This window comes from Octopus bimaculoides, chromosome 1 (genome assembly GCF_001194135.2).
Source record: "Octopus bimaculoides isolate UCB-OBI-ISO-001 chromosome 1, ASM119413v2, whole genome shotgun sequence".
NCBI lineage: Eukaryota > Metazoa > Mollusca > Cephalopoda > Octopoda > Octopodidae > Octopus > Octopus bimaculoides.
Window position 1 is genome coordinate 72,328,823 of NC_068981.1, and position 13,139 is coordinate 72,341,961.

Consider the following 13,139-nt stretch of genomic DNA (forward strand, 5'->3'; position numbering starts at 1 on the left):
TATATATAATTTCATTATTCTATTTCATGAAGTGATTGAAGCTTGAATGACGTCTCAAAATTTTATTTAGCTACATATTCATAATTTACATTTTTTATTTTAAATTGTTAAAATTTTGAGAAAAGGTTTCCAGTGAAAGTTTTGCTCATTTTACAGGGATCACACTGAAGTAACGTATGTACAAGAAGTTCCTTTGAAGATGCTTCATAAATTGCCTGAAGTAACTGGTATTCCATGCAAGGAAATTATAGCAATTGTTTTCCAATATGGAGCCAACTTTTCAGGTCCTGGGAATGATGTATTCCGAGAAGATCGAGCTAACGTTAACCCAGAGAAAGCTGATAAATCAAATTTTCTTCATCCTGTATTATATCATTACAAAAATCTACCGAGTGGTGAGTTTTTTTTATTATTATTTTAGTTGTCTATTTTATCTTTATACTTAAGAGGTGGGTCTTATATGATAATTGTATTGTAGGAGAGTCGGAGCAACTACTTAAAACATTTGCACATATCATTGTGTCTTTGTTTTATTTTATAAATAGTACAATACAATATTATAGTATCAGTACTCAGATTGTAGGTATATAACCGAAGACTACGATATATCAAAGTATGCAAGCTGCTACAAAATGCAACAAAAGTGAATATAATTGTACATGTGTGTTTTAAATTACTATTGTGACTATCACAATAATATGGTCTCATTCTTAATACACTGTCAGCTCAACTCACTTGTCAAGTCTGAAAGAACACGTAATAATTTTATTGTATCCAATTTTTAAAACTGGACTGAGTGTTACTGCTATTTGAATGATGATATCTTACACATGAATATCTCTTCCTAATGACAAACACTGAAATGGGATGTGTGAGAGAGACCAATTGTAAAGGAGTTCTTTACCTGGTGAGACATAATTATTTTCAGAAATCCCAGTTTAACTAAGTGTAGAATTAGGTTAAGTGAGTCACAAGATTTGATATTTATCTATGTGTTATCATTCAGATCATGAATTTAAAGGACAACTGGTTGCTATTTCAAGGAAGATAGGCACGTGTGAAGATACTCACTCATATGTTGATAGTCTTGGATCCCTTTGATTCCTTCTGCTTTAGTGTATTGGATCCTCAAACCTATTCAATGCTTAAAAAAACTGCTAAGTTACAGGAACATAAACACTATCACCAGTTGTCAAGCGGTGGCAGGGGGTTGAACACAGATACAAACACCACACACACACACATATATATATATATATACATATATATGACAGGCTTCTTTCAGTTTCCATCTACCAAATCCACTCGCAAGGCTTTGGTCGGCCCGAGGCTATAGTAGAAGACACTTTCCCAAGGTGCCACGCACTGGGACTGAACCTAGAACCATGTGGTTGAGAAGCAAGCTTCTTGCAACACAGCCATAGCTGTTAAAATATTTTGTGTATTATAAAAATATATCCAGTGCATTACACATAGATTTTAACAGCAAAATCTTGTGGACCCTGGTTGAGAACCAGTGGTCACCACAAACACAAAAGTAAAAACAAAGTGAGATGTGTGAGGTGTCATGTTTCGCCATTTTCTCAACGCAAACTGAGGAACTTTTTTGTGATTCCTATGCAGACAAATTTTTCTCATGTGTTTTTGTCCTACACTTTACTGATGTTATAGTCGAAAATAGTATTCAATCATGAATTTCTTTTACTGTTATTCTACCACTTAACATAGTGACAATTGACTTATCATTTCAGCTGATTAGCTATGTGCTCAAAGTTAGCTTTCTTTCGATCTGTAATGTGAAAACACTGAATTTTAAATTTGATTTCGTTTTAACCATGTGTGAAGTTAGAATCGATTGTAAAATGATATACAAAACAGTGTTAAAATGATATACAAAACAAATGTAAAAATAGAAGCCCAATGGAGCTATCTACTGAAACAGCTTAGTTCCCCTGATAATTCTCACTTTCATTAAAAACAGATAATATCTAAACCATATGAAGTGGATATTGTCAAGGTGATTTTGTGAAGTCATAATGCATTGAAGCATTCATAAAAGCAACAGCAATAGATTTCCATTGTAGTTTAGCTATTTCCATTACATTGTGCAGAATGTTGACTTTAATTCTTGTGTACTCAGCATTATAAAGAATGAATTCTTAAAAACCGAATTGCGTGTGCACACACTTGTTTATGTAATGTGTGTGTGTGTGTGTGTTTATTAGTTCAGTTACAAACATTAAACAGAAGATTCACTCAGTAACTATTTCATTTTCACAAGAGAAAGGTTACCCGTTATTACTTCGAAATTTCGGCTTAGTAACTAGAAACCACAACAGAGATTTATGAAAATATAGATCGTTTAATGTCTGTCATGGTTTCTGACTGTGCAAGCGAGGAAACTGAAGAGAATTTTCAGAAGTTGACCCAAACCTCATAGGCAGAGTATGTGCACAAGCAAATTCACAATACTTTCCTGCAGTCTTCTCTTGATTGACATTTGACGTTAATGGGTGACTCACTATGTCCATGTCTGTATATTTACATCTGTTGCATATGTATGCGCATGCAAGTATAAATATGTCTGTGTGTATAAGCTGTTATGTTCATCAATATGGCCTAGGATTCCACATACATGCAGAAATCGGTCTTGGCAGACATCAGTGGCACCAATATAAAAGAGGAAGAAAGAAATACTTGGTTATGGTTGTAGTGTTTTTTATTTATTGTTTGTATGCCTGATCAGATGTAACTTGGAGCTAATTAGCATCAAAATAACCAGCAACAGAAACTCTGAACAGTTGATCATACTCTTAAGAAATGTGTTACAGTGTGTGTTCGTCTCTAAGGGAAAAACCTCTCTAATCTCTATAACTATCATCCAAATGCTTTCCCTTCCAATAACTGAAGTTGATTAAAATAATCCATAAATAACCACCTTCTACATATCCTGAATTTATCTCCCTCCTCCTTATCAACATTATAGTCACTGCAAATACATCTATTGATGATTACCTCCCCTATGTAACTCATCAGGTTTTTATCTCCTGAGAACTTTGCCAAAAAGCAATGTTTTACTTGACGTAAGCAAAACTTTTACTGTATTGGATATGAGAAGCTTCTAGTTAAGCTGTGTAACGATGGGATATATCCATCTTTCATCTTTTGGATTGCAAGTTTGCTGTAAGACTATGCCATTATATCATATGTCAACAAGGCCTTCTTTCCACCAGCGTCTTTTTATGTTCATGTAAATTCTTATATGTATTGGTGTGTGGGTAGATGTGATTGGACGAATGCAAGAGTTATACATGATCTACTTCAAATTTCTTGCTCGGATAGTGCAGTAATCGGACAAGCTGTATAAGCGTACGCTGCATGATCCGGCAATCGTTCAGGCTCAGATAACATGGGTACTAAGGAAAAACGTTAAGGCACGTTCTCAAAGAGAAGGGGAATAATTCTGTTCATGGAATCTACGTTATGTCCCTTTAACTCGTTAACTGAAGAATATTGTTAATGTGTTATAACTATACCTAGTTAAGTAGGAAGAATCATGTAAGAAATGCTAAACTATATATATATATAATATCATAAAAAAGTAGGATGCAAAATGATCACGTACAGGCAGTTCGTTAGCCTCAAGCAAAGACATGGCTTGTAGAGATAACACAGAGCAGATAATACTCGATGAATAAAATTTATTAATCAAAGTATGTTGTGCACTGCATACCATATCGAATTAGATAAATTCCGATAAGATGACTGACCACATACAACTCCAATATATTGCAACAAAGGTTGCTAACTATGTGACTATAAATCGGTGCGAATGAAGTAGTTAAACACATACTACATAAGTTTCCAAAGGATAAACTGAACAGAAGTTATGTAATTAAGTTATTACATATATGCTCTTCTTCTGCTACTCTTACCTATTGTTTATTAGCTCATTGTCAAAACATAACTTCAATGAACTGGGAAGAAATTACAACATCTACAACAGTGAAATGATGGGTTGAATCAAGGCTTGGTTAAGCGACCAATAAAATTCATTATCAACTCAAGAGGAAAGGGGTGTGATTTAAGGAGATCATTAGTCAGTCACTTAAAAGAATGAATATGGTCAGTGGGGAATGGATGTGAAGAGAACGAAGGAGATAAATATCAATATGAGATAATAAAGTTCAGGCTAAAGCACTGAGTCAGCAAGACTTCATTAGGAAGATAATTGAGCTCCATAAAGTCCTACATGCAGGCACCGCATACACAAATATATATATATATATATATGAATGTGTGTGTGTGCATGTAAAAAGAATGAAGAATGTACGTACAAGTATCATTACATATGTGCAAATACAAGCATGCACATATAAACACGTGTGCATACACATGCTCCCACACGTACATGTGTATCTATCTATATATATATATATATATATATATATAAAACAATATATGCTTCTGCACATCCCACCACATGTGTGTGTGTGGTTAAATGCTGGTACATGCATACCACCCCACCCACACATATCCATGGATGTATACAAATATCTATGCTTACCTATATGCATATATAAAAATAAATACAAACACATACACACATACATATACCAATGCTATAAGCATATCCCATGAGAGTTGAGAATATTCTGCACGATGAACTTGGCATGACCAAAGTTTTTGCTTGGTGGGTGCCATGTCTTTAGACACCTGATCAAAAGTGTACCAGGCTGATTACATCATGGGAAAATCTGTCATTGTTTCAGGCAGATGCAGCCAGTTTCCTTGAATGTTTCCTAAACAGGGATGAGGTCACCACTTTGAGTCAGAAACAGACAATCCATGTAGTGAAAACACTCCTCCTCACCTGCTCCAAAGAAGGCAAACGTAGTTTCATCTGTAGAGGTGGTGGCCTCAATTTTTGGGGATGCAAAAGGAATTGTATTAATTGACTACCTTCAGAAGGGCCACACCATCAATGGCGAGTACTATGCCAACTTGTTGAGGCAATGATGAAAGGCTATCGAAACCAAATACTCAGGAAAACTGATGAAAGAGGGTCTTGTTTAATCAGTTCAGTGCTCCAGCACCTGGTTTCACTGGCTGCTGTGCTTGACTGAGGCTTTGAGCTGGTTGATCACTGTCCCTATTCTCCTGATTTGGGCCCATCTGACTATCATCTGTTCTCCATGAGAAAGCAGTTGGCTGGGAACCAGTATTGCAGTGATGATGATGATGTTATATCTACTTTTGATAACTTTTTTAATGAACATGATGAAAGCTTTTTTTTATCAGTGGAATCCAAGTACTACAACACTGATGGAAGAAATGTGTGGATCGCTAGGGAGACTGTTGGAAAATAAACCTCATTTGATTACATTCCATGAGTATCTTAGTCACTCAATGAGCTATGCAAAATAAGGAAACCTGTCAACTTAAGATTTTTGTCTATTTGAAAAGCAGAAGATATATTCCAAAACTATGTTCTATTGCATAGGAAATTCAAAAGAGTATTAATTTTGGTAATACTGTTACAATTAATTTGAACTTGGAAGACAAATTAGTAGAAATGAGTTAAAGCTTCAGACTAAAAGTAACTTTACTTTTGGTGATGTACCTGATAGAAAATATGAAATTGAAGAGCAAGGAGGAAATATTTGAAAATTCAAGTCACAAGATGACTTTTGTAATACAAAAATATGCATTTTCCATTACTGTACAGTATAGTGTAGCAAAGGCTAAATTGAAACTAAATATATTTCGCACTTGTGCGTACGCATGTATGTGTGTGTAAGCAAGCATGAAATATTAGAAGCTGGTAATTACTATATTTTAATTCTTATTTCAGAAAAACAGATGTTAAATTTACGGTCAAAAGAGCTGCTTCCCACACCTGATGATATTCATCATATGGTTGAAGACTTTCTGACTGTTTGGGATACACCAAACAGCCATATTTTCCCACTTCGACGCTTTCTTGAGAACGTATTCAATAAAGATCTTCGCCACTTCTTCTCTTCTACATGTGCCAAGTTTCTACTAACTCTCACTTCGCTACCATTGTTCTGCGAACAATATTACATGAAAGGTCAAGGTCTTACTGGAAGTGACCTCTTGTTGGAGATGATTGAACAACAACTCGCTGCTTAAAATTTTGAAGACCAGCAAAGAGTTTAAAAATAACAAAGGCAAAATTCTTCCATTTGGCTTCTTTACATTCTTTCTATTTTTTCCCAGAGAGTTTTATTTTTATCCCATTATAACTGAGCGTTTCTTGCCAGAAACTGGTACTTCAAATTCGATATTTGTTCTACTGCATTAAAAAATTCAATAAAAATAATGAAATTCATCATTGTTGGAAATATATTTTTAAACAGTTTTGCAAAAATCTGTATATTACAGAAGTTATTTTTTTAATAGTTATTTTATCCACTACTGCATATGATGTGAATCTATTGTAGAAAGTGTCCATAATAAAATTTATGCTCATTACTGAAAAATATCAATAATAGTAATTATACAGTAACGCTATTGTTCACTTTGAACTAGGTCAGCAAGAGTTTAGCATCTTGGACTTGACATTAAAATGGTTACTGTATTTGAAGGCATATAAGATGGATTGTTCCACTACCACAAAAACAAAAAAGTTCCTTTGAGTCTTATATGCAAAGGTGAGCCTCTCATAAGCTTTAATGCACTAAAACATTTTTTTCCTAGATATGCACAACTGGAATTGGGGTGCATCTAATATGTGTGTGCATCTTTTATGCCATCAAATACGGTAGATCTTTTGAGTAAAGTATGAGATTTAAATTCAACTTCTTTTTCCATAAACCAATGGACTTGATATTAATAAAAATACAAATATCTATAATATTTGTTGGAATGTTTACATTTTCGTTCGAGTAGCTAATTATGTTAAGAACTTTATAAACGTTTGTAAATGTTTTAACAACATAATCTGCTACCTCATTACATAAAACACCTTGTAAACATGAGCTTTGTCAGACTATATGAAAATACTGATGAAATAAAGACTGGAGTTTTTAAAAAATGTCAGAAACAAAAAAAATGAAGTAAGGTATTTTATCAAGTTATCTTACAGTTAAAATTTGAAATAAAATGAAATTGTTGGAATATATTGTTAATTCTAAAGAAATCACAACCATCAGAATTTAAATTGTCAAAAATGTTTTAATGAGGTATCTGTTGTACAATACTATCAATTTCATTATTTTTAAAAGTTTCAACTTCTTTTAAGCTATGAGAAATTATTTTATTGAAGCCCTCAAACAGAAAGTGTCCTTTGAAACATGAACCTTTTAAAAAGAGAGGAAACCAGTACTTGTCATCTGGCCACATTTGATGATAAGGGATCCGCTCTATGCTGAACCAACGTGGATGCATTTCTAGTATTAAAAAAGAAAAGAGAAGGAGAGGAAAAAAATTAGGTCAAAGTATTTCAAATTTGATTCATAAAAATTCCTGTATAAATGAGTAACTAGTATTTCAGATAGCAAAATACAAACCGAAAGAAATGTCTCATGCATGAATGACTTTCTATTAAAGATATACAAAAGGATAGTTCTTTCCTTGATACAGTGAATTACTGCATCTTGAAACAAATTGGTTTCTAAGAGCTTCATAGAATTAGTGGACGAATGGTTAGAATGTAATGCAGATTTCCTCCAAGACTTGTATCTCCTAAATGGGACACAAATCAACAGAAGGGAGCATTTTCAGACCTGGTACTCATTTGGAGGACAGGGGGATGAGGCATTTAAAATCAAATATATATTTAAAATAACATATTGAAATGCCTAGATTTAGATTTGAACTAAAGACCTATGAACTGGTTACCTATTTTAATTCTATACTGGATTATAATACTGGACTACTGTGAATAAGTACAAGCATGACCAGGTGGTTAAGAAGCTTGCTTTTGAACTATGTGTTTAGGGGTTCAGTTCCATTGCATGGTTTGCTGTTGTTCTATATTATAGCCATGAGTTAAGTTGAGTAAAATTAATGGATGGAAACTGAAGAAGCCCAGAGAATGTATGTGAGAGTGCACATATATCATCATTTAATGTTTGCCTTTCATGCTGGAAAGACTGGGGGGGAGCCACAACAGATTCCATTGTCTGTTTTGGCAAGGTTTCTACAGCTGGATGCCTTTCTTAATGCCAACCACTTTACAGAGTGTACACATGTATATTTATATATACTGTGTATTTGTATTTCTCCCTGTCTTCACATGCATTCACTGACTGTACACAACAGTTTCACTGCTTAAGAGATAGTAATGTTTGCATGTCTGGGCTCCTTGATATGCTGCACAGTATTTGTAAACAAAAGAATTGTTCAAATGGTGCTGTCTGTTTACAACTGTCAATGCAACCATGTCCAGGCTATTCAGTGCTCAATAAACCAGGGGTGTTACCTTGCTTGCAAATGTGGGGTATCTAGCTCAATATAGTCTCACCTGACCTATGCTGGCACAGAAAAGAAATTCAGTTTTCACAGTTGGCACTGAGGTGTTTCCTTGGCTCAAAGTACATCACTTACTCCACTTATCTTCATCAGCTCATAATATGGATTGGGATTGTTAGTAAGTTCATATGGTGGCAAAAGTGTCTCACTCAACAACTTAGATCTCTATATTTGAAATACTATGGTGGTGGTGGTAGAGATTTAACCTCAGGTTAGTCCTGATCAAGCACATCTACAATGAAAGGCAATCCATCTATGACCATATTGTCCTTTCTCAGATATTATACATCCAGGATTACATTTTGCAAGATTTCCTTTCTTTTTGTTCTTTAAGAATTTAGACAGGTGAAAATACTCAAATTACATTGAATCACAAGAGCTATAACTTCAGGACTGACATTAACTCACAGAAAGCTAATGAAATATTCAATAATTTTACTGCTCACAGAAGTAAAATGTTCCATCTTGTGACACCTATTTACAAGTAGGTAAACTAAGCTGTAGGGAATTAAATACCACAATCGTAGTGACAGGATGTGAAAAATTCTTGAAAAAATAATTCAGATGATTTGATCATTTGTAGTTCAATAGTAGCAAGTACTGGAAGTAGCAGAAGAAAGCAACAATTTTATTCATTTACCTTCACTCTCTGCAGGAATTCCTTCAAAAGAATCAGTCTTAAATACATGAACTTCCATAATTTCAGGATTTCCCAAAAATTCAAAATCTAGCTCTCCAATTTTATCAAGACAACCTGCTACCAGACCACATTCTTCAAGTAATTCTCTAAAATTAAAGTGGAATATTAAAACAAAATTTTGTATCAACAAATAGTAAATATTATACAAAAGCAATATAGCTATTAACCTGTCTCAAATTGTATTTAGTATTACAAATTTATATTCTTAGAAAGACTGAACTTTGTAGGATACTTCAAACAATGGCTTTCATGAAAAGAAATAAGTGAATATAAAAAAACAAAAAACAAAACAATAAGTCAACACAGTCTGAGTCTAATTTCAAAAACTATTTCATGTAGATCCCTAGTTTATTGCAGATATTTTACATGATACCATAAATATATGTGTATAACTATGCAGTTTTGCTGTGATGACTGATTAAACACAAAATAAAATTGTCATATGCAATGTGGTGAAGCATATAAAACTTTTTGTTAAAAACATATTTGGCATTCATAATTTTATATCTGTCTTTTTTTTTTAAATTTTAAGCCTCTGATATAATTTTTATAAAGTGCATGAATGAGAGCGAACATGTGAATCAGTCATTCTGTATTGAAGAGACTTTAACAAGAATTAAACTTGAAATAGTTCAGTGGCAGATGATACTTTGTTATTAAAACAAATTTAATCTGGAAGAATCCTTAAAGAAAGAAATATTTACATAAATCTAGTGGTTAGGATTCCTGGCTTTCACATAGGCTTCCTGGCTTTCACATAGGCTGTCTGGGCTCAATTCCCAGCACGAGGACACATTCTTTCATAGGTGCAGTCATGGGTGTGCGGTAAGAAGCTGGCTTCCCAACCACATGGTTTCGGGTTCAGTCCCACTGTATGGCACCTTTGGCAAGTATGTTCTATTATAGCACCAGCATGGCTGCAATTTAACAACTGAAACAAGAAATAAATCCTTTTTCTTTTGTCTTTAAGACAGGGTTTATTTACCAAAGAATTTCAGACTGGAGGCATGTCTCTCATATAAAGGCCAAGATGAATAGCTTTAATTTTACAGACTGTTACAAGACTTAAACAGGAATGGAGAAACTGAAATCCATTGGTTAGCTATTACTTTTTTTTCCCCATCACATGTAGTGTCTGGAGGAAGAATTCTTACTCGTGCCCTTGGTAGGTCTTCATATATCATAGAGACGGATGTCAATGTTCCACTTGAACCTTTGCAAATCAACATCTGTGGGGAAACATGACCAAGGAGGGAATTTCTAAGAGCTAATATTCTGAAAAGGAGGATTATGCTTGGTGATTAGTCTGGGCCCTGGGCCCTGGGGTCTTGTATGAAACAAGAAGGATGAAATGTGTGTCTGAATAGCTGAATGGAGGTGACATAAGTCCAGCCAGTTCCAAAGAGCAGAGACAATTATAGTAATGGTTGAAAAGGAAGAGATAGAAGGTAGTACATGTGTACAGAAGAAGCTGGAGTGTGTCTGTGAGTAACTGAATGCAAATCAATAGAGAGATTACTTTTGCATGCAGATTAAAATGCTTGTGTGCAGCAGATGCCTTGTTCCAGATTTGAGAGCTATACTCCATTGTGGGTTTCACCTGAACAGTTTAGAGTGTCATTGCTTGTTGGGTGCTGAAGGATCTTCTGGGCATGAAGAGAAAGGCCCATTGTTAGGGCAGCAGACCTAGCTATGTCAAGGATGTGTTTTTTTGTCAGGAAAGATCCTCAGTGATAGTGATGCCCAACATTTGGAATGATTATGAAGGAAATAATTGCATGCTGTCCTTGATTAACTGGAGTTTGGCGCAGTGATGTTTTCTTGCTGTTCAAAAAGACAAGAATGGCATAACCTTATTAATTGGGAAGGTGTTTCAAACTCTCTGCTCATAGAACCATGGAAGAATAAAAGATAGTGAAGTCTGCTTAAGAGTGAGCATTGATTTATATGACAGCAAGAAAGACACTGATGTATGGAAGGAAAACTAGAGAACAAAACTGAACCCTGGAGTATACTGGGAAAGTCAGACTACAGGGTGTAAAAGAGCTCCATCAACACATGCAAAGGGATGAGAGATGGTTGAAGGATGTAACGGGGCAGTTTGCTGATGCCAAAGGTGACATTTTCTTCTAGTAGATGGCATAGAAAAGTCATCAGTAGATTTAAATTAATAGAAACTGCACTTGTGGTCATTAATGAGAGAGAGAGAGAAAGAAAAAAGAGAAAGACAGGAAGAGAAAGACAGAAAGAGAAAGAGGAGATAGATAGATAGAGAGAGAAAGAGAGAAAGACAGAAAGAGAAAGAAAAAAGAAAAAAGATAAAGAAAAAAGAGAAAGAGGAGAGAGAGAGAGAGAGAGAGAGAGAAAGAAAGAAAGAAAGAGAAAGAGAGAGAAAAGAAGAGAAAGAGAGGGAGAGATCCAAGGTGTTGGAATACACCATTGATAATGGCTGTCATATTAGAAATACTGGAAATGAGTGCGATAGGGTCAGAGATGGCAGGGTCAGAGAGGTTGTCTTTCTTGGGAACAAGGGACATTTTTGCAGGTTTTCAAAGATCAGACATCTGTCCTCTTGCACCTACTCTACAACATTATTCTAAAAATATACAATCACATCAAGAAAATCTTAAAGCTATGAGACAATGCATGATTAATTCAAAACAATGTGAATAAATGAGTATTAGATTGGACAGAGTAATCTGAATGCTAAAGGATTAAAAATATAATCGTAGACACACTCCCTAAAATGCTTTTGATCATATCTATGTTCATTCAGAAATCCCCTTTAGAGGAGGAAGATGAGGAGTAGAAAAAGCAGCAGTAGCACATGAAGTTTATGCAAATAAAAAAAAAAAGAAAAAGATAAAGTAATGAAATAGGTAACATGTTTAGCCCCAGGTTACTCTTAAATGTGCAGACCTTAGGATCAAAGGTATACTATCTTATCTTTATTTCAGGCAGTGTTCCAGGGATATTATTAGTTAAGCATCTTTAAGATGGTAGTGCATAATTTGGTGGGAATGTGGCTGTTCTTTCTAGCAGGTCGTGTAACTGCACAGAAGTTCCACTCATAGTCACCATATATCGGGTGATAATCACCATATAAAATATCAGATGATGGTACAAACTGATTTGCTTCATAGTTCATCTCTGATTTATAGATATACTTATCTCTACACCTGAGAATGTATTTTAATTTTGTTTTTCTTACCTCTTGGCTCCATCTTCAATGGTTTCTTCTCCAACTTTTACTTTACCTCCAAAACCATTCCAGTTGCCTTTGCCAAAACCACGTTTTTTCATACCAAGTAGCACTCGACTTGACTCTCTGATAAGAACCAATGTCAGAATCTTTCTGCTTTGAGCTTGGCACATTCCTGAAAGACATAGATATAAAGATTATTAGACAATGAGAATGATAGTTAGAAAAAGGAAAACGAAAAAAAAAGTTATCCCTGGTGTTCTGAGAGCAGATTATGATTAAAAGCAATTTAGCAATAATCATCCCAACGTTTTAAGGGGCTTATATGACTACACACTCATATCACACCCTGACATTGCAGAGTGTGATTAGGCTGCTACTTCTAGCATGTAGGCCTTTTCATTCACTTCAGAAAGAAAAAAAGCCTGACAGAAATTTGATTTCTTGAAATACTGAATATAAGATTATATATTAAAACCATGTAAATGTAACTTGGAGCTGAATCATCATCATCATCATCATCATCGTTTAACGTCCGCTTTCCATGCTAGCATGGGTTGGACGATTTGACTGAGGACTGGTGAAACCGGATGGCAACACCAGGCTCCAGTCTGATTTGGCAGAGTTTCTACAGCTGGATGCCCTTCCTAACGCCAACCACTCAGAGAGTGTAGTGGGTGCTTTTACGTGTCACCCGCACGAAAACGGCCACGCTCGAAATGGTGTCTTTTATGTGCC

General features: G+C 34.9%; 2 protein-coding genes across 4 annotated transcripts in view; one reads left to right on the plus strand and one right to left on the minus strand.

The window, feature by feature from the left end:
• LOC106879038 (FAD-dependent oxidoreductase domain-containing protein 2) overlaps window positions 1-6,355 on the plus strand; it is a 145,050-nt gene extending 138,695 nt beyond the window's left edge. For all 3 annotated transcript variants that reach the window (XM_052967456.1, XM_052967458.1, XM_052967461.1), the window contains exons 9-10: window positions 157-395; window positions 5,855-6,355. In XM_052967456.1, the coding sequence (XP_052823416.1) occupies window positions 157-395; window positions 5,855-6,156 (541 nt within the window). In that variant the 3' untranslated portion in view covers window positions 6,157-6,355. The remainder of the gene's footprint in view (window positions 1-156; window positions 396-5,854) is intronic.
• Window positions 6,356-7,180: 825 nt separating this feature from the next.
• The window catches only part of LOC106871882 (oxidized purine nucleoside triphosphate hydrolase), a 16,564-nt gene continuing 10,605 nt past the window's right edge, over window positions 7,181-13,139 (minus strand). Inside the window, exons 2-4 of the mRNA XM_014918635.2 lie at window positions 12,411-12,576; window positions 9,140-9,285; window positions 7,181-7,415 (exon numbers count right to left, since the gene is read on the minus strand). Of these exons, the coding sequence (XP_014774121.1) occupies window positions 7,201-7,415; window positions 9,140-9,285; window positions 12,411-12,574 (525 nt within the window). The 5' untranslated portion in view covers window positions 12,575-12,576 and the 3' untranslated portion in view covers window positions 7,181-7,200. The remainder of the gene's footprint in view (window positions 7,416-9,139; window positions 9,286-12,410; window positions 12,577-13,139) is intronic.